The sequence below is a fragment of the Ceratocystis lukuohia genome, assembly GCF_044167205.1.
Source record: "Ceratocystis lukuohia strain C4212 chromosome Unknown Supercontig7_pilon, whole genome shotgun sequence".
Taxonomy (NCBI): domain Eukaryota; kingdom Fungi; phylum Ascomycota; class Sordariomycetes; order Microascales; family Ceratocystidaceae; genus Ceratocystis; species Ceratocystis lukuohia.
The window spans coordinates 2,313,152-2,339,194 of record NW_027263526.1 but is presented as its reverse complement, the minus strand read 5'-3'; the positions used below and the strand labels follow the sequence as shown (position 1 = coordinate 2,339,194).

The following is a 26,043-nucleotide window of genomic DNA, read 5'->3' as shown; positions in this document are numbered from 1 at the left end:
GCTTCCATTTTTCAGGGGGGGGGGGGGGGAAATCGCCTTCATATGGGTAGTAGTAAGTAGTTGTGCTGCAGGTACTGCACTGCACTGTACTTTGTGCTATGCCTGGTAAATGAATGTATGCACGTATGCAGGTATGTATGTATGCATATATTTGTGTGTACCTGTATGCATATCACGGTATGTCGCCTAGTTCCTTTCACGCCTCAAGTAATACGGCTTCGCCTTGTCATCTAGACCAAGTCTTAGATGATGCAACGCGATAGAGAGGAGATAAGGAGACGACAGGAGATAACATACGTACTCGCACCGCGGTCAATTGCCACTCGTCATTCTCCTTCCGTTCAGACAATATAACAGCACCCGTTCGCACAGGGGAACAGGGGCAATGGCTAGTAACCATGTTTAGTTAGCCCTTGCGGAAAACAGATCTTAGTGCCATTCATAGCCACAGCTCTGTTGCGCCTGCACCGAAGCCTTTCCAAATAGTGACTGGGGTGGTATCTTCTCCATCTTATGTTTCCGCTTCCGCTCGCGCCTTCTTATCCATCCATTCCTTTCTCTATATCCCCTAAAGTCCTAGAAGCTCCTTTCCTTTACATTTCCTGGTAACCCCCCCCGCATCTTCCAGCACCAAACTGTGCCGCCCAGCCAGACAGTGTAGTGCAGCACAGCAGCTGAAACGGCAGAAAGGACTACAGGAAGTACCATCATCATGATCGCGTAGGTGGGCGCTCTTAAGCCATGCTATTTTTTCATCCATTATTATCAATATTCGCATTGTAGCTCAGAGACAGCGTCGGAAAGATAAAAGGTCAAACAGACTCAACAAACAAAATGTCGCATTGGTTGTGATATGCTAGCTATGCTCCACATATGGAGGGATTCGGGGAGGGAGGTTTGATCACTCCTAAACTAGCCTACCCTATGACACATCCCTTGAAAGAAGGCAACTATGGGCCTCTGTGCCCCGTTACATTCATACCATCAGCACCGTGTAAATATGTTCATGAAACGGGGCTCTGCCACCATGGGATTTCTACTAACGGGAACCTCTTTCAGCCACAGAATCCAGGCACCATTATGCACAGACCTGTTATCAACTCAGGGCGACTGTCCGGTTGCGTCATTATTCACAACTGAGGAGAAAGAAAAAGGACGAAGGCATAGCATTGACTGATCTTGATTATTAGCTGTCCTAAAGCGATGTCCGATAGCAAACGGAGAGTCGCGGGTCGACGTGGCGAATGGTCAAAGAAAGCCCTTGCTGCTGGTCTTGGGGTCGCACACTGGAAGATAGGCTACATGCCTCATGTTTGTGTGCTGTGTGTTTACAGATGTGTTGCACATCTCTCTCACCTGCTTGTTCGCCTCGTTTACTGGGGTGGCGCATCTTGCCCTGCTTTGCCTTTGTCTGGCCTGGCCTTGCTTCTTCTTGGCTTGTCTTTGGAGAACAACAGGCAAATCCCTCCCTCTCTATCCCTAGACAATCATTTATTGATACTAGGCCAAGGCGACCTTGTTTGCTTAGCAACCAGCCAAACCTGCCTGCCCTGTGACTCAGGCCTTTGACCAATTCCCAGCCAAAATAAAAAGAGAGCCGAGACCTGTGACATAATACAGCGTGAGGCTGGCGCAATTTTGATCTGGCCGGCTTGCCGGGCTCCATTGCTTATTTGCATAGGCCAGCTAGGTCGGTATCACGTAGCTACTTTCTTCGCTTATATGGCCATAATAGCTTGTGTGATTTGCCTTTGAACCCCTTTCTGTATCTTGTGTCCTGATATCTCTTCCCAACCCCCGTTGCCTTGTACTGCCTTTCCTGTCTACCATCCATCTAAATCTGTTTAGCACCTAATTCAAGACAGCCCGAGACACAAAAGCCCCTCCAGACTAAGACTCCGATGACTAGAGCCACGCACGGGGCCAGAAGAAACCTGAAGGCGCATGACTCTCTAAACCCGGTTTAGCTAGTTTAGCAGCGGCAGCCTCCACCCCCTCCTCTCTTCTTATGTCGCCATTCTTTTCTTTGTTGTCTCCATTCTTGATACTCAATGCATCTTATCTTGATGACAAGCTTTACCTAACATTTGGGTGACACATTTGCAGCCCAAGCTTCTTTCAAGCCCCCCCCCCTTCGTACTAGGGTTATACACTATGTGAACTAGGGTTACATACAGGTCATACTAATTCATGCCCAGCCTTTCCCCCTTTCTATACAATAATAGGCCTGTGCATTTCAGTCTGCATGCAGTCCATAAAGCGTAAAGAACCAACACACCAGCACAGCGCAGGCATAGGAAGAGTGGAGAAGAAGCAATATTGGAAGCATAAGGCAAAGAAGCATAGTGGACATGGACGGCAGCGCCGCAGATAGACCAGCAAAGCGGTGAAGGCGGTGTAAGAGAAATAGAAATCTCTGAACCCAAGAGTCTTCGTATGTTGCTTGCTGGTGATGGATATAGTGAGGACGGGAGACAGGAAGCCAGCTAGTTGCCAGCTATCACCGATTGCCTACTTGGCATACTCACTTACTTTAAGCTGTAGTGTATGCGCTGTGCGTGTTACTGAGCCTCATCCCCCCCCCACCCTCCATAGGGTCGTGGCGGAGAGTTCCCGGATCTGGCATTATGTGCATGAAATACACCGCCAAACGTACTGTGCATGACGAGTCGGATGAACTGGTCAGTAATATTCCCAGAGACAACACTAGGCTGTCTTTGAGACATGCGCTGTAGACTTCTTTCATGCACAACACATCGCTCGGTTGATGTTCATTACTTCTACAATACGACCAAAGGCATCTCTGCAAATGTATGCGCTTCTCATATACCTAAAAGGCGCTTAGGCATAGCCCGGCTATAAAAGGTAATCAACAGAGCCTAAAGCCAGAGCAGCCCAAGACGCTCACTCCTAGACTTTGTGGAAACCACGCAGGTACCAGGAGTAAATGCCAGCCTGTATCTATCATTGGGTAGAATACAACGCACTCGTTTCTCCTTATATATAGTGCGGCCCAGAGGTGGGCGAGACGGAAAACCCGACTAGCTTCTTGAGTTTCCTCGGAGTCATTCAACCATCGTAACTTCCTGTTCATCAATCATAGACGGAAACTACTCGATCCATACCCAGGAAGGACCACTGGTGTTTGTATGACCAAAACAAAAACATCAACAAACCAAGTCAAAACATCCGCTGCGAACGGCAGGAACAGAGCGCGAGACTAGCAAATAAACACGCTGACAAGCAGGCAGGCGCGTCCCTGCCGTAAACCTCTGACCCTCACCGTGTATACCCTCAATTATCCCGCCCCCGTCTTCTCTCTCACTTTGAATCATGGAAGGCCTTGACCATCAAGAGACTTTAGGTGGGTTCCAGTGGCCGCCGCTTCCTGCTCCGTTTCCCCATTCCCGGCCTCAAGGACGCCCAGCCTTGCAGCGAGACTCCTTCAACCCCGTCCTTGACGCCATCGATTTCAGCGACCACCACGACTCTTCTTTGGGACTTGACCTTTTTGAACACTGCTTGAGCGAGACTATGCCGTCATACCATCCCCGGTCTCCGGGGGCGGGATCGTACTCGTCTCTCGTCCAGTCTTCGCCAACTCCTCACCATGTTCATCCACCTCTGCCTCCTCCTCCTCCCCCTCCTCTTTCTTCACATCTACACCCGGGCCGTGCACCGGGACCAGCTTCTGCTATGACGCCAGTCCGTTCATCGGCCTCGGGTCTTGTGGGATTTCCCTACTCGGATGCTGTGAGCGTATCGCCGAAGTCGCCCACCCGGGCATCTGTTCTCTCTTCATCCGCCGGCGCTCGCTCAGCTACGAGAAGCCACCGTTACACCACCATGGACTCAGACCATGCCCTCCAGACTGCCCAACTTGCCGCAGCCGCCTCAATTTTCAAGAGCCTTAGGTCTGCCCGGACTACACCTCCCAAACGGTCCTCGCATACAACCGGCAGGTCTAGCTTGCGAGAGTATCTGAAAAACAACCCCATCGAACCATCTCTCTCACCCTGCCTCAACAATGCTAATAACAGTGGCACTAGCTCGATTATGGGCGCTTCGGTTACTCCGGCTAAGACCATCTTTTCTAAAAAGTTTGACTCTACCGAGTTTTCCTCCAGCCTTTCCAGACGTAACAGTGGCCGGCTGGGCCGGACCCTAGGCAATCACAAGAACTCGGTGTCTGACCTTGGCCCCTCGGTTGGAAGCTCGTCTTCGAATTTTGGCGGCCCAATGCCAGCCGAGAACTTCGACATGACCCCCCAGAGGCCTCTAAGAGGCACCAAGTCAATGACATTTTTGGAGAAGCCATTCAGGCAGAAGACCACGACACGATTTGGTGGTGGTAGCCGGGCTACGTTCCTAAGAAGCTCATCACTGAGCCGAGCTAACCGGTTTTCTGAGGCTTCAACAGTGACTATGACCAAGAAGCCGTACAACATCCGCCAGTCCGTCCGCCTCAGCAGCGCTAGCACGGATATTGACTGCGATATGTCGTCTCTATCAGTGGCTACAGACAAGAGTCACAGCAACTCTAGTCACGCACGCGATCGTTTTCTGCGTTTTTTCCAGGGCAGGAAGAAGAAGGCCCCAGCTTTGCTTGCAAAAAAGCCACAGTCGCAACCGTTTACTGTGACCAAAACCAAGAGCTTAGGATTTGGCATGTCTGGTCTTGGATCTTCATCTATGAGAAACAGGCGTGCCTTTCGCAACATTAGCTGGCATAGTATGGGCCGCAGCAGTATGGAGAAAGATGAAGATGATAGTCGCCCCTCAACGACCAGTACAGACGTTGCCGAACTTACCATGACTGTTAGTGCCTCGACTGCTGCTGAGGATGGGCCTTGCACCCCAGTTCACCAGACATCACAGTTCTATGGCCGACAGTTTGAGTATTGCGAAAACGAGCTTTCTCCATCCATTCACACGGTGCGCATTGTAAATGAACGCCCAGCTCTGCAGCATCCTAGCCCACAAAGCCCCGAGCACGCGAGGAGCCCACAGGATGCCTTTTTCCGAACCAGCCCGACTTTCCGTACCACTATTCGCCGGCAGATGGACGAGGAGCAGGTCAAGACTAGTTCCATGTGGGGAGTGCCAAACACAGTAGCATGTTCTGATGAACTGAAGATGCAGAGAAGGCACGAAGACGATGGAACGACTCTGTGGAGAGCTAGCTCAATTCGTGACGATGCTTCAAGTGTTTATTCGAACGAGTACCAGAGCCACAGCGGCTCCAATAATTATGGTCAGCACCACCCGACCCAGGGACATTAGAATGACCAGGTCAGCGTGGATACGAACTCGCTAGGTGCTTCGCAGGCCGATGTCTTGACCATGCCGGAATGTGACAGAGAAGGTCAACACCAGCCCTCATACTCGATACGAAATGCGTCCTTGACTAGCTCAGCCGATTGGAACATGATTCCTGAGTCTATCAGCCCGAATCTCTGGGCCTACGGTACTCAGGGATCGTCATCTACTTTGGTGCATGGAGCCACAGGCTCCAAAACTGGACACGGCCATGTTCGTGAGCGAGCAGTCTTTGATGGGGAGGACGAGCCTATGTTTGGCTATAGCGATCATGGCCCGCCATCGGTTGCCGAATCGGTCCGGAGCGTGATGAGAGATGGCAATGACGATGAGGACGGAGATATCGCTATGGAGGTATTGGACCCTGAGCCTCATCTAAATTCAAACCCGAGCCAGGGCTCGCACCATGAACCTGGTTACTATGCTGCCTCTGCTGCTTATGTCCAACAGTCACCACAGGAATCCGAACCCTGTGTTGTCGAGGAGCTTGCCAGATACCTCAAGGATGTGACAATAGAGAACCGCCAGGATGTGAAGCTTAAGCGGAGCACTCCAACTAAGGGCGGTATTTCCAGCCCGCTGGGATCAGGAGGACGACAGCTTTGCAGTGGTAAAAGCCCTAAGCAGAAGCATCCGCATCATCGGTACAATCAGCAGCAGCAGAATACACGCAATCATGTGTCTCCGGGAAGGAGAATGGCGGAATCCTTTCTAGAAAACAGACGCCGCCAGCAGGAGCAGCAGCAACAGCAACAGCAACAGCAGAACCAGGACAGATGCGAGACACGGAGGGACTTTTCGGGGGCGTTTATCTGAGACACCAAGAAGAGAGAGAGAGAGAGAGAGAGAGAGAGAGAGAGACGATAAGAGAAGCTCGTGAGTTTATAATGTTTTTTCTTGGGTTTTTATGATTTAGCTATGTGTTTGAGTATTGAAAAAGGGAAAAAAAGAAGTCAAGAGTTCTCACTCTTGAGCCAGTGACCAACGGTTATCATGAAATACCACCGATATTTTATGATAGGAGTTCTTTAGATAATACAAATATTAAGTTGTGTTTTACGATACAAGCAATGAAAGTGCCCCAAGTATTTATTTAGTGCTCTCCATATAGTGCATGCAGGATATGCGACAGGCTACGAGGCTTTGCTTTTGCTGTCTAGGAACCACTGCATGACAGATGTAAAGCACTCCTTGCCGTTGCCCTTGATGACATCGCCGTGGCATGGAATAATAGTATCGAAGTCCCAGGTAGCGATGCGGCGCACGCTCTCTGTGTAGGACTCTCTGTTCTTACACGTCACGTAGTACTGCCACACACGCGGCAGAGTTATATGGGCGGGGTCGGTATGCGTGAAGCTGGAAAAGATCTTGTATAATAGGCCCGATGTCTTCTGCGCTAGCTCCTCGGGTGCTTTGGAGTACTGCTCAGTAGCGGGTAGGTTGAAGATTAGGTCGGCCTGTATCAAGGCGCGATCGGCCTTGTGCAGGAAGACAAGCTCTTTGTTGCCGTGGCCATCTACATATTCGTAGTTGAAGGACTCATCGAAGGGTGCGTCAATAGATAGCGTTTTCTTGTTTGCAGCTGTGAAAACGGCTGCGAACGGGATGTCTGTGATTTGCGGGTCACTATCACTATCAGCTGGCGCTGGCGATTTGGCCTGTGCGGCAGCAGCAGCGGCGCGCTTCTCGGGCAGCCCATCAATGCCAATCAGTTGGGCATCGGGGAATGCTGACTTCCATGCCGAGAGGAACAGGTGGTGCTCGATGTCAGGAGCGATGATATAACGCACATCACCGCCAAGTCCGTTGACGGCTGAGCGTACGGCTGGAGTCAGGGCAATGGGCGAGAAGACGGCGAGCGACCCATTGAGCAGGCGAGCAACTGTGGCACGACCGCCAATGGGGATGCGGCCAAAGCGCAAGAAGGGCACAGAGAGAGTGAGGATGTTGGGTGTCGGGTTGGCAAACACGGTCACAGCCGCGGGGTTGGCAGGGACGAGAGTAGACATGATTGGATTGTCAGATGGAAATGGGGAAGAAGGGTACAGATTAGATATGATAAGGGGGTTCTCCGGAAAAGAGACAGTATACAGACAATGAACAGAGTATATGAAGAGGGTGCAGTGCTTCAGTGGAAGAAGACGGAGTAGATGAAGGAGAATGGCCAGAGGTCGAGAGAAGAGCACGCTATGAGAGTATAGTCCAATCTAGTGACTTCTAGTTGGATGCAAAGGAATTTCCTTATTGCCTGTTTCGATAGCTTTAGACCGAGGCTCGTTGACGTGAGTGAGATGATGAGTAGTTGCTGCCACAAGCACGGGCACTTGCCCAAACTAAATATCCCTCCTGCTCCTGCGCCTACTTCATGCGCCTACTCCTGCTTCCCTTTGTACGTGCTTCTGGTTGCTACCCTTTCTTCATTTATTTGTTGCCTCGCCACCCTCTTCGCCTCTCACTGCAGTCCTACTTCTCAGAGTAGTTTCTCATCTCATGCATATGGAATCGTTGAATTCCAAATAAGCCCTTTTTTCTTTCTTTTACAAATAGCATTCTCGGAAAGCGAGAAATGAATAATCCCTGTCACTAGTGACAAATTATCCATGGTAAGACAAAAGAGAACTAGGGTCAGCGCATTCTGCTACCAAGCTTTGTTTCTTTTTGTCCTTCTATAAGACAGAAACTGAAGGCCAATGGTAAAAAAGAACCCAGTATTCTTTCCTATTTGGTAGAATGTCTGTTCCTACCTGCTCTCTTCTATCGTCATGTCTCTTTGACGTGCAGTAGCAAAAATGCAATGTTTCTCCTTTTGTGGGCTTCCCCTTCACTAAAATAGTAGTTGCCATCCTTGCTCGTCTCCGTGCAGCCGGAGGTAGTGGCCTAATTGGGGAGGTCCCAAGAAGTGGGCAACTGTGCAAACCAAACAATGAGGGGATGAATGAGCGCTTGGCACATGATTTTGTTAGTTTTTCAAACCAGACCAGCCCAGCCTCAGCCTCCCTTATCACGGGATGAGATGATTATGGCTTAGCACTTGCACACATTTATAATCGTATGGTATATGTATTATATGTGATCAACATGTCCTTAACGCCGTAATAATAGCAAGAGAAACAAAACAATGCAGTCTAACGCACGTAAACGGCCCGCCCCCCCCCTTGTTTGTCTAACGTTGTCTCTCGTTCCTTTTTTTTTCTTGACTTTTAGAAGCGACCCCGACCTCGGCTACGACCACCACTGCTACTACGGTTGCTATTGTTGTTGCCACCAACTAATCGCTGTACACGCTCGAGCAGCAGCTCGCTCTCGCGGCCAAGCTTGCGCTTACCATCCTCAGAGTGGCCAGGTCTCCCACCCCGACTGCTGAAGCCATAGCCACGGCCACGGCCACGGCCGCGTGCAGGGCCGCTCGAGCCAGCACCAATGCCGATGGAGCGACCAAACTCCTTGCGGCGCTTCTGCCGCGCGAGAATAGCGGCTTCGCGTTCTTTGCGCTTCGTGTCGATAGCAGACGCGCGTTCTTCAGCAGCGCGCTTCTTGGCGTTGGCTTGCGCGATCTGCTTGTCGAAGTAACCTGGCCGCGCCGGGTGGGCTTTGGTGTGCTTGCGTGAGGGGTGCATCGTGTCGCTGGCGTCAGTGTCGGGAGATGTAGGTTTGGGGGTCTTGGGGGCCCGTTTGAGAGGCTTTTCATGTGAGCCGTCTTCGCCTTCATCATCGCTCTCTTCTTCGCTGCCATCTTTGCTGCCATCGCTGTCCTCAGCTCTAGGCTCTTCTCCACTGTCGCTCCCGCTGTCCTCGCCATCTTCGGCATCGGTATCCTCATCCTCGCTAACCCCATCGTCCCCACTATCGTCGTCACTTCCGCTAGTCAAAGCCTCGTCAGATTCCTCCCCCTCCTCATTGCCATCGTTGCTTCGAGAATTGCTTGGTATCAGTGTTTCTTTGGGATTCATGGCGACATCGGGGCCAGCAACAGTCGCGCTTGCACGACGCGGGCGGTCCTTTGCAACTTGGGCCTTGATCTTGGCGTACTGCTTCTTGACCTTGGCTTTGTGGATGAGGTTTTTCTTAGCCTTTTCGACTACATAGATGTAGCGACATGTTAGCAGGTGAGTCTGCGATATCCTCCGTTCCTCCGCCAAGATAAAGAGCAACTTACGTTTGCGCTTCCATGGGCCATCGGGCAGATTTTGTGGACCAACGCGAAAGCCGTGCTTGGCCTTTTTGACTCCGGCGCCGCCAATAACGGCCGGCTTTTTTGAGCTGGAGACTTTCGGCATTGGTGCTGTGTTTTTGTAAAGAGTTTAGGGGAGCAGAGATAGTAGTAGAAATCGAGTCGTCCTGTTTCGAGTTTAGAGCCTTCACATGAAGATTCTGTAGACCAGGAAACTTTTTAGTGGAACTGGTGACAGCGAAATGCGACGGATAATGTTCGGGAAAACAAACTAGGGTTATATGTTCAACCATCAACCAACCCTAAGTCACTAGGAAGCTCGATCTTGGAGCCTGAAACTGATAATCAAGGATTGGGCCTCCATAACTTTTACTGTGCTAGCCACTGTATTCCACTATAGTCACCCCCGTCCCTAGTCATGCAACCAGCCACTAATCAGGCTTAGTACGGCGTTGGTCGGCGGCATCTCACACAATCGCAATCAGCGAAACGAAGTCAACGCGTATCTTTTTCTTCTCAGTCTGTAGCATCTTTTTCTCTGGTGAGTTGACTGCCTTCTATCTCTTCCCTCTCCCATCTCCCATCTCCCATCTCCCCGCGCCCATGATTTGCCATCTATTCTCTAAGTAAGACTGCTACTTGTACTAGAGAGTAATGCCGAGCTATATGCAAACGCAGTATAGCCCGCTAGAACAGCTGCCCAAAACTACCCCCACACATTCCCCAAGCCTTTCCCCAAGCCTCACCCCCACGCTACACATTTTGTTAGATAGCATTTCTGATGAGGCCCCGGCTTCTTCTCTAAATTCCGCCGCGGCCCCGGCTGCCGTCGGCTTGGCCATCCAACGGCCCCACTCGGCGCTACACACCGGAAACTTCTCGGCTGATGCGATCCACCCTCACCCTAATCCACAGCTGTCGGCTCCGAGCCCTGGTAGCTGGAATGGCGTTGCGGGCTCGAGCCAACCCATTGGCCTCGAGCCGCTCCAGACCAACGCTTTCCCCACACGGCGGCGATCATCTGTCTACCGCAACAGCCTGGTCTTTATGCCGCCGACTAGCCCACTGGCACAGAGTGCGAGCCCTGATGATATTGTAGACCGACTGCCGTTAAGCCTAGGGCAGATTGCACTGTCCGGCCCGATGGCTAGCAAGTCGGGGCAGAGTCCTGAGCTGCGGCGTAGCTCATTTTCACATACAATGTCGTCGTCGCGTTCTGTGCATATACAGTGGCTTCGCAGTCCAGCAGATGAGAAAGGGAGCGGACTTTCGCTATCTGCGTCAGTCGGAGCTTCGTCGGTGTTTATGGACCCTGTAGCTAGCCTTAGGCAAACACCGTTGTCCCTCTCTCCGCCGTTTCCCCACCGGCACCACAACCATAGTATCAATCATAGCCTCAGCCATAGCCACTATCCAAGCTCCCGCCGTCTTTCCTCCACAGATCATGCTCCGCTTGTCGGCTCTTATGAAGAAAGCCTTCTACGAGGCCGTATGAGCACCGTGCCTTCACGACCACTTACATTTAATGCTCAAATAGGCGTCCTAGGCCGTGGCAACTGCAAACCTAGCCTAAGGTGTCCAGCTCATGTGACGCTGCCGTTCCACGCCGTTTTCTATGATTACCCTTCTAAGGCTAGAGATAGCCGTGGAGCTGGGGCCGGTAGTGGGGGGATAGCTGATGATGGTGGACCGAGTCCCTATGTTGGCACGGTAGACTTGGAAAACAGCCTATTAGCGTATGGAGCACAGAGCCAGCAAAAAACTGGGGATCAGCGTCGGAAAAAGCCCAAAGCCCATAGTGAAGACACTGCAACACGTGCGCCGCCTGGTGGCTCTTACCGCATCCCTGAAGTTGGCCAGCTTCAGATTATCATCAAGAACCCGCACAAGACGGCCATCAAGCTCTTTCTCGTGCCTTATGACCTGACCGGCATGCAGCCTGGAACCAAAACATTTGTGCGCCAGCGGTGCTACTCACTCGGCCCGCCTGCCTCACCTATTGCCCCGGGCGGCTCTGGTCAGGCTAGCGGGCCACCGCAGGCCCATAATCGGCCTGTTTTGCGATACCTTGTACACGCCAATATCTGCTGCCCGGCCAAGGGACGCTTCTACTTGTACAAAGATCTGCGGCTAGTTTTCGCAAATCGGGTGCCTGATAGCCACGAGAAGCTGCGTACCGAGATGACGAGTCCTGAGCCCCGCTTTTCTGCCTACCGCCCTACCCGAAGCTCGGCATTGGGGACGGTAAGGAGCACCAAGGCACGGCACGGACGAACCCGGAGCTACGGTGATGTATTGCAGACCTTGACTAGGCTTGGGGATGGTGGTGGTGACCATGGTGTAGACATGCGGAGCCCCCAAGATGCACACCTAGGTAGCAAAACTTATGCTGATGCTGTGGAATCACCATCGGAAACTTCGCCCAGTATTCTGCCAGAAGCTTCTAAGACGTGGGAGTACCAGAAACTCAGTCTGGACAAGGTTAGTAGCCGAGTTAGCAGCCCGGCGCCTCAAAGTCTCTTGTCGTGGGGTCTTTGGTCTATGAACTCGGTACAGGGCGAAGAGGATAAGAAAGAGAAAGTAGATAATGCCCCTGCATAATCGGGTGCTTTGTTCTGTCTGGGCATACCGCGTGACATAGAATGAATGGTCTGGTAGTGTCACTGACTTATCTATAGAATGGTTTAGTCTAATACTGGTATGCAGCTCTAGTGTGTGATGTACAAAAAGTCGACTCTCATAGAGACTCGTATAATACAAACAGCCATTACGACCGAGACTCGTTAGGCAACTGAGCTTCTCCTGCCCATTAATAAAACAGAACCAGAAGCAGGGGTAAAAATAGAAGCCTCCCAGTTCTACTTTTTGTCCGTATCGACTACAACTCCTCCAATTGGCCCATCTTTATCTTCCTCATTCCGCAGGTTTAGCGGCTGCAAAGGCTCTCCCCTGACTAGGCGTTCAAACTCCTCTCTTTCATAACGCAAATCACGCTCTTGGTGCGCTTTAAGCTCGCGGACCATTTCATTCTCGCCGAATAGATCCTTCTCAATTTCTGAGCCGCAGTACTTCCATGTGTTGAGAGCGTCCAATACGTTCTTGCAGTTCTCCCGCAGGTGCTCTAATGTAGCTGCTGCATCAGAGCTCCATGGCTCCATCTCCTTCAATTTCTGGTGCTCATTGAGCAGAATTATTAGCGTGTATGACGTAGCAAATACCGTATTCTTGTGGCGACCCAGCCAGCGTGTCTCAGGCTTTAGAGCACGTCCACCGCCCATACGACGACGCCGGGTTGCCCAGCCAGCCCATGTCTGGATCAGCCTCTTCTCGCAAATATCAAAGGCATCTATATGCAGGCCACGCTGGGCCAACACTTGGACTACATGGTTCCAATTGCGGCGGCTGAGGCAGAAGCCGTTGGCTACTAGCCGGTTTGCCAGGCCTAGCAGACCCCGTGCGTCACCTTCCTGTGTCAGCACAAAGCGCATAGTAGTGAAGGGCCCATCTAGAACCCAACGCACGCCTGATAACACTGCCGAGTTATCGCTAGTCCGTTGTGGCAACTGGTCAGCTACAGGCTCAGGAGCAGCGGCCTCACTACCGGCCTCAGCCACTTGTGACTGCACCATGCTGGCTGAGGCACGGCCTGAGTCGACAGCTGAGCTGAACATCTTGTTCCATATGCTCTTGACTTTTGCATAGTCGCGCTTGTTGTAGTATATCCACATGGCTGGTGAAAGCACACTGTTGGGCAACTTGATGAAGTTGGTGTCTCCCTGGTACATTTCTAGCAGCTCTTCAGCCAGGTCCCAGTGATGAATAGTGGTGAGTGTTGCCAACGACCGCGCCACCATCTGCGAGTGAACCACGCTATGAACGTGCCACTCACGTGGATTGCTCATGTTGGTCTTATTGAGCTCTAGCTGCCTACGATAGTAGTTGACAAGGGACTCGGGCTCACCACCTTCACATGGCACCTGAGTCATCTGCGGTTTGTTAGCGTGCATCTCGTCTGACTGGCGCTTGGCAATGACCATGAGCCGGATGGTGTCGAGGGAGTGAGGAACGTCTAGCTTGCGCATCAATTCATCCATCTCAAAGGTTCGCCATGGTTGGCCTGATAAATTCCAGCCACACATGAGCACAGCGAAATGCTCGGCCTCAGGGATCAACCGTCGGGACTTAAGGGCCATGTTGTACACCTTCCAGCCAGCCTCGGGCATTCGCGTGTTGACAAAGCCGTGCATGTACGCCACGAACGTGTAATTATCCCACGAGAAGCTGTGCTTCTCCATCAGCTCTACCATGGCCTCGACTCCCAGCAACTTGTTCTCTGCTGCCTGGCCACGCATGAGATGATTGAACATACGCGTTGATGCTAGTCCTGACTCTAGCGCCCACTCTAGCACTGCCTTGCCCTGGGTGAATTGGCGTGCGCAGCAGAAGGCGAACACTACTTTTTCCACAATGTCTACTGTGTTTTCCATCTTAAGCTCCTTGGCCTGGCCAAACAGCTCCAGTGCATACTGTAGATCGCCTTGTGTAGCAGCTGTGCTCATCATGTTGGCAAAGACTTTGTTGTCTGGTTGTGCCACCGCTGTTAGCTCCATAAAAAGTTTGACAGCGCCCCTGTAGTCTTTGGATCGACGGAAGCCGACGAGTAGCGAGTTCCATAACATTAGGTCCGCCCCTCCCTCCATGCGCACAATTTCATCAAGCTGAGCCCGAGCTCGCTTTACTGAGCCTTGCATCGCAAAAGCCACGAGACGATAGCGGCGGTACGTCATGCGAAGATCAAATGGCTCTTGAATATCATTAATTGCATCGTTTTCGGTGTTTCCTACTGGATGAAGAGGTACTGCACGCTTAGGCCGGGCCTTATCGAGTGGCATTGAAGAATTCTTAGGTTTCATGGCGTTGATTGGGTCTCGGCGGTGGCGCTTCCAGATAGTATGCACAGCCTTAGGATCACCGCGGTAGGCAAAGTAGTTCATCAACTTGAACATAAAGCCCTGCGACAAATAGGAGTGGAACTGGATCCAATCTTCGTACGCCATGATAGCCATTTGATCGTTTTTAATTTGCTTAGCTACGAGAAAGACGGCCTGAAGAAAGTCCTGGCTGGGTGAGTATGATTTGGCGTTGCGGTATAGTTTAAAGACACGATCAAAACACACGTGATTCTTTGATTCTGCTGCCTTCATAATATACGCTTCATACTGTTCCGACGAGGCCACAAGCGATAGAAATGGTTCGGCCTCCCAGAGAGGACAGTCCCCGGCCAAGACATTCTTAGACAGCTGCTGAACAAGATCGCGGAACCTGGAATTTGCTAGCCTCTGGTGGAACTGATATCTGAAAATGTAGCCGGCTGAAGGGTCTTTGGGTTCCTGGGCTGGCACATCGGGGATTAGCGAGAAGTCTTCAGGAAGCTCATGGCGGTCATAAAAGCCGGTATACTTTAGGAAGCGGAGCAGATGGCGGTGGAAGTTTGGGATTTTGGCGACTTCTAGTAGCCTAGGAGTGTCATCGCGGACGTTTATCCAAGCTTGCCACACGTTGGAGAGAAGTTGCCAGTCACGCAACCAGAACGAATAAATAAGAAGATCCTCTAGGGGTTGTGGCGAGGATGTTTTAGTAAGTCCGTAGTAAAAATACTGGAAGGCTTTGGAAATGTCTCGCAGACGAATATACAGCCGCACGGCCACAGTGGTCAATTCGTTGGTAAACTCGATGTTGGGGGTTGCTGAGATCAGGTGTTGCATACGATCTAGCTCGGCCGCAGAACTGCACTGTGCCAAAAACAGTAGCATGGGGAGACGGACGGCGGGAACCTCATGGGGTGGCAGCTGTTGGTATAGTTTCCACAAAAGATCGGAGTATTGGTAGTCTTCGTTACGGATGATTTCGTTGATCTTGGTTGATGTCGACATCTGTGGCTGGAGATAGTGTGGCTGTTGGCCGGGGCCAGCCGGCACATAGAGAGGTTGGCTGATCTCAGCGTCGTAGTACTCGCCAGGCTCGGTATCAACATCCCGCATTTGGCTATAGCGTAGGTAGTCTGGCGCTAGGAGCGAGGACATTCCCAGGGCTCGCTGGAGAGGCATCATGGGCGCTGGAATAGTATTTCGAGCCGAGACTGTGATTTTCCGTGCTCCAGACGGTGTAGCAGAACATGACTTTGTCCGTATTGACACGCTGGCCAGGCCAGTTCTCAGGCTTTGGCTTAACACAGTCTTGTCAGCCATGTCCTTAGGGTACAAGAAGGAGGCCAATGGAGGCGAAACCAGCGACACGTCCTTGAGCTTTTCACGTGCTAAAGAGAGCCAGGCCGATGAAAGTTCAATGGCGGAGCCCCCATGCTGCCAAAACATCGGTTTCAACTTTTTGTGTGTGACTGCGGGCCGCGGCCGGATCTGGATCTGAGTAGATGACCGGCAAGAGGTAGGGGTTAGGGCCGAGTTCAACAAACGGCCGAAAGTCCGGGTGTCGGCCCCCATCGTCGCGTTAGTGGCGCGCTCTATCATGGCAGCCAGCCCGGAGGGTTTTTGGAGCAGCCGAGGATTCGAGATTTCAGGAGAAGAGGGGTCCGGGAGCTTCGAATCGAATGACAATGCAAGATTGGAGGCTCAAATCGCGGGGCAAGTTCAATAGTAAAAGCCCATAAAAGAAGAATGCCTGTAAAATTAAGGTATTATATAAACAAAAAAGAAGAAAAAGACCAGACACCACCAAATGCAAAGTAACCGCTAGCAGTAGTGCAAGCAAGCAAGCAAACAGGAAAAAAGAAGAAAAAGCCTAACACACAGTAACAGCACAAATCATGGTGATTATCACGGGCTTCAAACTTCGGCGAAGTTCATCCAGGCCTGCTTATCGCTCGCTCTTTCTGGCTTATCAGTGCCTCATGTAGAAGGGCGAAAAAAAAACTTTAAATGTGGCGTTAGAAGCATGTGGCGCTGACAGCTCCACTTCGCCTTTGAACCTTCAACGTAATGCGCAACATGGCTTCAAGCTTCTTCCCACGAGACGAAAAAAGCATAGAAGCAAGAAGCGGAAAAAAAGCGTATTGTGTTTAGTTGTGTTTGCTATTAACAATAAATGTAAAATCACAATTGTTCCTTTACCACCCATTGAACCAGCTCTCAGCTCAATGTTCTCGCAATCGATTCGCTAAGCCAAACCCTAGTACCACAACCCTGGCCCCACTACCATATACCATCACCAATCTCTCCCCACGTTTATCATCAAAAGCTTGCTATACACGAGTCAGAAGTGTACAGCCTCCACCTTGTTCTCACGACTGATAGTGCCTCCCAAGCTAAAGCCCAGATTTTATCGGAACAATCATCCACAATCTCCTCCGCCTCAGCAATTGGCCATGGATATCACCGGCCTCGTGGTCTCGGGCCGCGAACAAGCCCTTCTCTATGGAGACCACTTCACATATCAGGCCGCTCTAGGTCGCCGTCTTCTCAGCTGCCGCAAAAAGTTAGATATCGTCACAAAGAACCGCGGCAAGTTTCACGTGAAAAAAGAAATCACGGCCGACGAAATTGCGGCTAACCCGGAGTATGTGTTGCATCCGCCATGTCTGCTGTACTTCAACTTATGCTCCCCCACTAACCACCTCTCCCACTCTGTCTAGATATGTCTACCTTGGCATCCTGACTAGCGAGCGGGCCTGGGCCCATGCTATGGGCATCAAGACTCAGCATGCCACCGATACCAAGGGCCTAACTGGCAAAGCCCGCACCCATATTATCTCCCGCCTGCACCGTGCCTCATCCTTTGCCCAGCAAGTTTCTGCTGGCCTATCGGCCCGTGATGGCGGTCTCTCGACTGAGGTGCTCGAAGCTCTGGCTTACAGCCACATGATCCAAGCGACCGAGTACTTTGAGCGCCATAAATGGGAGACCGCTCTGTCTCATTACGCAGTCACTCGCTGTATCTACAGTGCGCTACTAGTGCAAACTAAGAGCGATACTTTCAAGGACCTAATCTTTGAGACTCTAGACCCCAATATTCGCTATGCCGCTTACCAACTGAAAGTGCCGCGTACGCTGCCTATTGACACGATTGTGCGCAAGTATTTCCCCGTCGCAAACAATGAGGCTCTAGTCGCCAAGATCACCTCCATCGACGCCTCCATCCTCAATACCAGCAAGGCTTCTAGTACTGATGCCGATGCTGATATGGCCGGTACTGACTCGTCCGCTGATTCGACCGACGAGATTCCTAAAACTATTTCCTGGAGGTCTCGTGAAGTACCTATTGAAGACGGGGCCATTGCTCAAGCTTGGGGCCGCGTGCAGGCCAGCAAGTCCGCGCTTCCAACTCTTATTTCCGCTGCTCTGCCCCCTCGTGACCAGGCAGCCGCCTACGATGACATTCTCGCAGCTACGCAAGATGCTGTCGACGCTACCAAGCAAGCTATCGATGAGCTACGTGGCGAGGGCGTTCCATCAAGCGATCCACGTATGCAGGCCTTGCAAATTACCCGCACGGCCGTCAACTATGAGATGATCAGCTGGCAAATTGGCCGTAACCGTGTGCTAACCGGTGATGCTGACGGCGCCAACGAGGACTATTCGGAGCTATCCCGTCGGCAACTCAAGAAGCTACGTGCAGCTGCTTCCACCGCTAGTAGCACGTCGCCGGATGTCAAGCAGGAAAAGGAGGGCCGCAAGCTGACCAAGCTCAAGGAACGTGTAGCCCTGTATGATGGCATCCTGCGCAGTCTCGACCAAATTCGCGACCTACCTGGTGTGGCAGCTGATGAGTCCCTCGCTTCTCGTCTAGCCACTTTTGGCGCATACTTCACCTCTCTCAAGGCCCTAGCTATCGCTCGCTCGCACGCCCTCACCGGCGCCAACACCAACGCTCTAGCACTTCTAGACTATGCCCTAGCGCAAATGAGCAGCCCCGAGGTCGCCGCCTTGAAGGCCGAAGACTCACCAATGCATAATAGTGCAGTCAGTACATCTCCCCCGCCTGATATTACCGTGCTGCCAACCCAGATATCTGCGCTGTATTCGCTACTTCAAGCTCAGGTTCTGCGGTTTCGCGCACTAGTGCATATTGATGCGCTACGTGCTGAGGCTATCACAGAGGCCACGGGCTCTCCAGACATTGACTCAGCGGAACTAAGTGGGCTGGATGCCCACGCTACAAAGCTACCATTAGTCGAGACACTTGGTGAGTACCCGGCTGCCGGTGCTGATCTGCACAATTTGGTAACGTATCCACCACGGCCAACACTGGTTCCCGTCAAACCGATTTTCCTCGATGTGGCATGGAACTACATTGATTATCCAGGCCGTGAAGCTAGTGTGGCTGTGGCGAACAATGAGGAGTCTCAGCGAGAGCAGAAGAAGAAAGGCTGGTTCGGGTTTGGACGGTGAAAAGGAAGAGAAACATACAGAAGCATTTTTCACATGGTCTACAAAATACACAGTTAAAACATCAGAAGCCTCTATGTATTTCTAGCTAGCAAGGCTGTGTCTCAATGTGCGTACATGTACAGATAAACTCTGCTGTTATTTCACTGCGAAAACAACACCAACGGGCACCAGGAGACAAAGATTCACAATAAGAAAAAAAGGTTCCAAAGTAAAGTAAAGAAATCAACCATCAAGATACACTATGAATACAGGGTAAATAGCCAACAGAGTTGTACAGACGCAGCCGTTCCTTTCTTTATCCTCTCTAATTAAGAGAAATATAAAAAGGTGCCCGCGTAAAAGAAAATAGAAGGAAGCAGGAAAAGCAAGATCGCGACACAAACATAACGCAAAACCCGCAGGGAAAAGAAACGACCAAAGGGCATGAAATAGATAATGGAAACACACAAAAATACAGCTGTCCACACATAGACAAAGCCTTAGCCCGGCTTCGTCTTATGATACCACGACAGGAAGAGGGGGGATAAGGGAATGGAAAAAGAGAATAAAGAGAAAAGAAACAGGGCCGTTACTTTTTAGGATGTTGTACAGAGAGGAAAGGGATAGGAGAGAATAGAAATTTTGAGCCCCAACTAAGCCTTGCTAGATTTGCAGTTTAGAGAGACCGACCGACTGACCAACTTAAGGCTTCTTCTCACCCTCAGAACTGTTGTTCTGCTCCTCAGCAGGAGGGGCCTGCTCGCTCGAGGTGCGGGCCTTGTGCATCTTGTCAAAGAGGTTCAGTGAAGCAACCTGCAGGGCATCAGTCTTCTCCTTGATCTCCTCAGCAGTGGCAGTGCCCTCGCCAGCCTGGCTCTTGGAGATGAACTCGCGTAGGGAGGCAATCTTCTCACGAATGCCGTCAGCCTCGGCCTTGTCAAGCTTGTCAGCGTGGTCGTTAAGAGCCTTCTCAGTGTCGTTCAACATGCCGTCAGCACGGTTAGCAGCCTCAATTGAGTTCTTGCGCTCCTTATCCTGCTCAGCGTACTTCTCCGAGTCCTCAACCATGCGCTCAATCTCTGAATCAGACAGACCAGAGCCCGAAGCAATAGTGATCGACTGGTCCTTGTTAGTAGACTTGTCCTTGGCGTGAACGTGGACAATCGAGTCGGCGTCAATGTCGAAAGTGACCTCGACCTGGGGGACACCACGGTGGGCAGGAGGGATACCAACGAGCTGGAAGTTGCCCAACAGCTTGTTGTCCTTGACGAGCTCACGCTCACCCTGGAAAACCTTGATCTCAACGGCAGTCTGGAAGTCGGCAGCGGTAGAGAAGACCTGCGACTTCTTGGTGGGAATGGTAGTGTTGCGGTTGATCAGGCGGGTGAAGACACCGCCTAGGGTCTCGATACCCAAAGACAAGGGAGTGACATCTAGCAGCAGCAGATCCTTGACTTCACCAGACAGGACGGCACCCTGGATAGCAGCACCAATGGCAACAGCCTCATCGGGGTTGACAGACTTGGCAGGGTCGCGGCCAAAAATGGACTTGACAGACTCAGCAACCTTAGGCATGCGAGTCATACCACCAACCAGGATAACCTCTTGGATGTCCTTAGCCTGTAGGCTAGCATCCTTGAGAGCCTTGCGGACAGGCTCAATGGTACGCTGGATAAGAGGGTCAACCAGCTTCTCGAGCTGGGCACGGGTCATCTTGAGGTTAATGTGCTTAGGGCCAGAGGCATCAGCTGTGATGAAGGGCAGGTTGATATCGGTCTGGAGAGAAGAGGACAGCTCAATCTTGGCCTTCTCGGCAGCCTCACGAATGCGCTGAATAGCCATACGGTCGCTTGAAAGGTCAATGTTAGACTCCTTCTTGAATTGCTGAACCAGGTGACGGACCAGGGTGATATCAAAGTCCTCACCACCCAGGTGAGTGTCACCGTTGGTAGACTTGACCTCGAAGACACCGCTCTGGATCTCAAGGACTGAGATATCGAAAGTACCACCACCCAGATCGTAAACAGCGACAACACGGTCAGCCTCCTTGTCCAGACCATAGGCCAGCGCGGCAGCAGTGGGCTCGTTGACAACACGCAGGACGTTAAGGCCGGCAATCTGGCCAGCATCCTTGGTGGCCTGGCGTTGAGAGTCGTTGAAGTAAGCAGGAACCGTGACGACGGCATTCTTGATAGGCTTAGACAGGTAAGCCTCGGCAGTTTCCTTCATCTTGTTGAGGACGAAGCCACCAATCTGAGATGGGGAGTACTTCTGGTCGCGGGCCGAGACCCAGGCATCGCCATTGCTGTGCTGGACAATCTTGTAGGGGACCTCCTTGATGTCACGCTGGACTTCGTTGTCGGTGAACTTGCGACCAATCAGACGCTTGGTAGCGAACAATGTGTTCTCGGGGTTGACAACGGCCTGACGCTTGGCAGCAACACCGACCAGGCGTTCACCATCCTCAGAAAAACCGACAACAGAGGGGGTAGTACGGGCACCCTCGGAGTTTTCAATGATCTTAGGGGTCTTGCCCTCCATGACGGCAACGGCAGAGTTGGTGGTACCGAGATCGATACCAATGACGGTGCCGGTGACCTTGCCATCAGTAGACTCATAACGGGCAAACTGGGACGCCAGGGGGGAGCGGGCAACGCGGCCAACGCGGGCCATAGGGGTGGCCCGAGGGAGCTGTAGGTGGCGAAGAAAGAGTGTTAGAAGAGAGATAGATTAGGAGGTAATCGACAGCAAAAGACTTACAGCTCTAGACAGACGCGAAGCGAACATTGTGATGTGAGTGTATGAAGAGGATGGGATATTAAGAGAAAAGAAAAACGACAAAAGAAAAACACAAATTAAAAAATCAAAATCGAGAGAAAATGGCACCAAACAAAGAAAATTCGCTGATGTTCACAAACAAGAACTTCTCTCTTCTATTTTTTGGATATTCCTTTAACCCAGAAAATATCAACAGCGACTGATGGTTTCTGGCCGAACGACGATGGAGAGAAGAAGAGTTATAAAATAAATAGAAGAAAGAAAAAAGAACTAGAGGTGAAAAAAAAAATTCTAATGTTCGGAATTTGTTCCCGCAATAAAAATGGCAGGAGGAAAATTCAGATTCCGGTAGAGCTCCAACGACTGCTTTTTACTGGCTCGCGGGGTCGAAGAAAGCCCCACCGAAAAACTTTTGGCTTCTCTAGGATGCTAGAAATTTCCATGGTCCGTGGAAGCTTAAAGAAACTCGGTAGGGGCCCGGTGGAGTATCCTCGGCTGAAATACAGAATGCTGCGTGGTCACGTGATGGTATTAAATTGCGTTGTCCAGAATGTTCCTTTTTATCAGCGGAACGGGAAGAGCCAGCCCCAGGTTTTAGAGGCTTCCTACAAACTCAGATTGGCATGAAGGTCACCGAGGTTTCTATTACATTTAATAGATTAGCAAGCCGTAACTGCAATCACTTGGACGATACGGCTGGGTACAAAGTTGGAACGGTGCAATCCAAGCCCCTATATATCATGTTTCTACTGACCCTGGTCTCCAGCCAGCCCAGTCTCAATAGCAACAACAAATCAGTTTTGCCACAGAATTGCGACAAGCACTCCGTTGTTTACCTACCTGTTTGTTTCCAAGTGGCAGTCCTATTGATATAGTTTGATATAGTACAACGAAAAACGAAAACAATAAGCACATCAGCTTAGCTTAGCAGTCACTAAAATGAATCAAGGGTTACACTGCCGTTTTGGGCCTGTCCGCGTGACCAAAAAAACATTAGAGCTCCCTAGCTGCTGAGAAGTTAAAAAGAAGACAGTGAAAAGAGATCGCATAGTATCATAATAGTACCTGCACACTGTTTGTATTAATCTTTGACATCACATACGCATGCCCGTGGCTTGGTACGCAACAGTTACATATTGTATGCGTGCATGAGCTTTTCATGTATCTGCAGAAGTGCTGTGCTGTACGTGGAAAGATAACTACGCATGCGAAATAATAACTAGCTATGCAATAATATATTATAATGCAAGCGGGCAGTTTAGCAGCTAACTGAGTTTGAGGTAGTTGCCTCATCGGTAGACGCGCACCTTCCCTTTGTTTCCCTTGCCTCTTGCCCTTTTCTTAAACCTCATGTTTCTCCTCCTTCCACCCTCCCTTCCCTTTTCTTTAATTTCCTTTCCAGCTTCTTGCTTCATTTTGATATTTCTCATCCCGATCGGATTTTTTTCCTCCGTCTTTGTTCAGCCTTGTAATATCTTCCCCTTCGTTATCGCTACCACTAAAGTCGCAATCTAACTGTCCATCAATTGTCGCCCTTCTTTGATTATCATTAACCAATTTCTATTCTCATTGGCTTTAGCGGAAAGCCTCTATTTCTTATACAAACAAATACGTCCAAGTCTTTGCTCCACTTTCGCCCATCAATCTAGGTTAACGAGCCTTGTCGCTGTCGTCATTGCAGTCAGTTGGCCCAGCCATTTCATTGAATTCAAATTCGAGCTCAGAGAATCTGATTGAGCTTACGATATTGTCAGCTGCATCAAAAAAGCACATCTACGCCATTGTGCGCCATTGAAATCGACCCATTCACCTTCAATTCCATTTATACAGCGACGAAGTCTCCAAATCCCAGAGCTTCTGCTTCTGCTTCTCTACTCCCTAAAAACTGAGCTGAACCAACGAACCTTTTCACCCATCCATTCTATTCCACGTTACGTAACGTCATTTTTTAGCTCACCATGCCTATATTGGACTGTGAAGACGACGCGTGAGTGGATCAATGCCCTCTTTCCTTACTGCCCCAAAGAACGCTCAAGTTTTCTCTATTCCCTATTCCCCCCCCCCCCCCCAATATGTGCACTACTCCTATGCTCTCATGCTTTTATGCTCTGTGCGTGCTTCACACTAACGCCCGCCTGCCAATAGCTACTATCCCACAGACCAGATCATACTGACTGGGCAGCGCAAACGCTTCAATATCGGTATTCACTCCCAGTAAGGCAAAGCAAAACCTTTAATGCTTGAGTAGACGGCACACCACTAACAAGCCCCATTCTTTTGTTCACTTAAGGCACTGGCAACTGAGAGCTTTGACCGGCCTTGCATGCGACAATCTCCTCTGCTTCCCCGGCGGATCTGCCCACAGACAAATTCACACACTGAATCTCGAAACTAAAGAACGAATCCCAGTCAGAAAACTCCCTTTTGTGCCTAGGTGTCTCACTACTGCTCAAGGCTGGGTATGTTGCGGCGGTGAACATGGCGAATTTTCAGCCGCCAAGCTCGGCACAATTGAAACTTTGAAATCCGGCAACTTTGAAATCCCAAGCTCGTTCTTCGCCTCTCACGACAGCCCAATCGCAGTTGCAAAAAGTGCACGATTTGTCCGCGAACGGGTAAATTGTGTTACAATTTGGTTTCCCCAAGACCAGCAGTCACAAACATTTCAAATTATACCACACCATGGCGCCTATAACGAGCCCGTAGCGGTCCTGTCAAATAACGACAGGACTGTCACATTGGTCAGCCTAAATAGTTTTAGTGATGGTGAGGAGCCCCGATCCTTGTGCTCACTATCCTATCCGGACTACGTAAACCGTGCTGTTATTTCACCAGACTGCCAATTCTTAGCAGCTGTTCTTGACGACCCCTATCTATACATTCATCAGCGCGTCGAAAACGAAGAATGGTCTTCAGGAAGCGACGAAAAGGACCAATTTCACTGGAAGTTGTGTGCTAAGATTCTCCTTAAGAGCCAATTTGAATCCGACAAGACAGATCGTCGGGGTAGTTTTGCTTTAGCATTCTCTCCCGGTGGCCAGTACCTGGCTGTTGGGACACAACATGGCGTTGTCTCTGTATTCCGAACCGACAGGCTCACTAAGGATAGCGACAATGCTCTAGTGAAGACTTTCAACTCTTCGCGTGCAGGTGATCAATATGGGAATGGAGCTATCCGTGACATGGCCTTTTGTCCTGGGAAATACGGACTTCTTGCCTGGACTGAAGACCGCGGCCGTGTTGGAATCGCCGACATGAGGAGCAACTTCAGCAAGCGCCAGATTATCAAACTCAGAGAATCATCATCTTTCGAGCTAAATGCTGTGCTAGACCCAAACGTATACCTGGCACCAACCTCGACAGCAAATGTTCGTAGTGCGGCTCTTTTAGCTCGTGAGCTCCATGCCCTAGCATCTGAGCTCCCTTCTTCTACTTCCGACGAGGCTACACAAATCCCCATTTTTAACAGAGTAGTAAATCCGCCCCCGGCCCCGGCTCCAGCTAGCCGTAACTTATCATTTGATCCTCGCCTTCTGGAGAACCTACGCCATGCTAGGGAACGTGAGGAGCGTTCCATGGGCTACCATGAGGGGAACTCTGCCCCTCGCCGCACTAACGCAAGAAGCACAGATTCGACGGACAATACAAATAATAGTTTGTCAGCCTTGGTGACACCTAGCACATCCTCCCGGTCTATGCTACAATCTGCGCTCCTTGTTAGCTCTCTGCGCCTATCACACAGGCATGTTGCTAATGCCATTAACACTGCCAACACATTGCTCAGTGATAGCAATAGCACCAACAGAAGCTCTAATAATACCATCGATGACCTGGATAATAGCTCGTCCGATTTTGCTTGGGATAGCGAATGGGATGAATACTCCTATCCTGTACCTGGTGCTAGGCACGTAGAGCTAAGATCTAACATACGTTCGCTCCTGGATGACTGGCGCCAAGCCCCATTATTGCCAGGCGGGTCTCAAATTACGGGTGAAGCTCGATCCAATATTCAGCTACCAAATCAGGCTCATGCAGAGGTGGAGGGCGAGACCCAAGAACCTCTGCTGACCTCTGGAAACACCCGCCCCATGGTCACACAACGAGACCGTCAGCCATCCAATGAATCGTCGCTGCACTCGTCACTCTGGGCCAACAATGAGCCGTCTAACCCAATGACCACCCCGACTAACCGACGCATGATGGGCTCGGGCTCAATATACCGCGAATACATGGCACGACGTAACAATTCGCTCAACGCATTAACTAGTGCTCCTGACAACACATCGGGGATGGCATGGAGCACTGAAGGAGACACTTTGTAAGTGACACTAGCTATCGAGCTAAGCTACCTTTGTTTCCACCCTTCTCTAAACTAACGCACTAATTTGTGCC

The 26,043-nt window shown here is 50.8% G+C and overlaps 8 protein-coding genes across 8 annotated transcripts; 4 read left to right on the top strand and 4 right to left on the bottom strand.

Moving 5' to 3' along the window:
- Positions 1 to 3,333: 3,333 nt before the first annotated feature.
- HOO65_070522 (uncharacterized protein) lies at positions 3,334 to 6,135 on the top strand (the record flags this gene model as incomplete). Its single annotated transcript, XM_071004884.1, has 2 exons — positions 3,334 to 5,254; positions 5,318 to 6,135. 2 exons carry the CDS (start codon positions 3,334 to 3,336, stop codon positions 6,133 to 6,135), a joined length of 2,739 nt encoding a protein of 912 aa, XP_070857240.1.
- Positions 6,136 to 6,452: 317 nt separating this feature from the next.
- On the bottom strand, positions 6,453 to 7,328 carry HOO65_070521 (1-phosphatidylinositol phosphodiesterase; the record flags this gene model as incomplete). Its single annotated transcript, XM_071001358.1, has 1 exon — positions 6,453 to 7,328. The coding sequence occupies one exon, from the start codon at positions 7,326 to 7,328 to the stop codon at positions 6,453 to 6,455; it is 876 nt and encodes a 291-aa protein (XP_070857239.1).
- Positions 7,329 to 8,519: 1,191 nt separating this feature from the next.
- On the bottom strand, positions 8,520 to 9,596 carry HOO65_070520 (uncharacterized protein; the record flags this gene model as incomplete). The annotated part of the gene is made up of 2 exons (XM_071005098.1): positions 8,520 to 9,397; positions 9,476 to 9,596. The coding sequence occupies 2 exons, from the start codon at positions 9,594 to 9,596 to the stop codon at positions 8,520 to 8,522; spliced, it is 999 nt and encodes a 332-aa protein (XP_070857238.1).
- A 497-nt stretch (positions 9,597 to 10,093) lies between these two features.
- Positions 10,094 to 12,091, top strand: HOO65_070519 (Protein FAM214A; the record flags this gene model as incomplete). The annotated part of the gene is made up of 2 exons (XM_071004950.1): positions 10,094 to 10,116; positions 10,174 to 12,091. The coding sequence occupies 2 exons, from the start codon at positions 10,094 to 10,096 to the stop codon at positions 12,089 to 12,091; spliced, it is 1,941 nt and encodes a 646-aa protein (XP_070857237.1).
- A 257-nt stretch (positions 12,092 to 12,348) lies between these two features.
- HOO65_070518 (Pentatricopeptide repeat-containing protein mitochondrial) lies at positions 12,349 to 15,990 on the bottom strand (the record flags this gene model as incomplete). The annotated part of the gene is made up of 1 exon (XM_071001357.1): positions 12,349 to 15,990. The coding sequence occupies one exon, from the start codon at positions 15,988 to 15,990 to the stop codon at positions 12,349 to 12,351; it is 3,642 nt and encodes a 1,213-aa protein (XP_070857236.1).
- An 881-nt stretch (positions 15,991 to 16,871) lies between these two features.
- Positions 16,872 to 18,894, top strand: HOO65_070517 (signal recognition particle protein; the record flags this gene model as incomplete). Its single annotated transcript, XM_071004948.1, has 2 exons — positions 16,872 to 17,062; positions 17,139 to 18,894. The coding sequence occupies 2 exons, from the start codon at positions 16,872 to 16,874 to the stop codon at positions 18,892 to 18,894; spliced, it is 1,947 nt and encodes a 648-aa protein (XP_070857235.1).
- Positions 18,895 to 19,575: 681 nt separating this feature from the next.
- Positions 19,576 to 21,660, bottom strand: HOO65_070516 (Heat shock 70 kDa protein; the record flags this gene model as incomplete). Its single annotated transcript, XM_071004938.1, has 2 exons — positions 19,576 to 21,564; positions 21,634 to 21,660. 2 exons carry the CDS (start codon positions 21,658 to 21,660, stop codon positions 19,576 to 19,578), a joined length of 2,016 nt encoding a protein of 671 aa, XP_070857234.1.
- Positions 21,661 to 23,723: 2,063 nt separating this feature from the next.
- HOO65_070515 (uncharacterized protein) lies at positions 23,724 to 25,973 on the top strand (the record flags this gene model as incomplete). The annotated part of the gene is made up of 2 exons (XM_071004927.1): positions 23,724 to 23,761; positions 24,086 to 25,973. The coding sequence occupies 2 exons, from the start codon at positions 23,724 to 23,726 to the stop codon at positions 25,971 to 25,973; spliced, it is 1,926 nt and encodes a 641-aa protein (XP_070857233.1).
- Between the last annotated feature and the right edge of the window lie 70 nt (positions 25,974 to 26,043).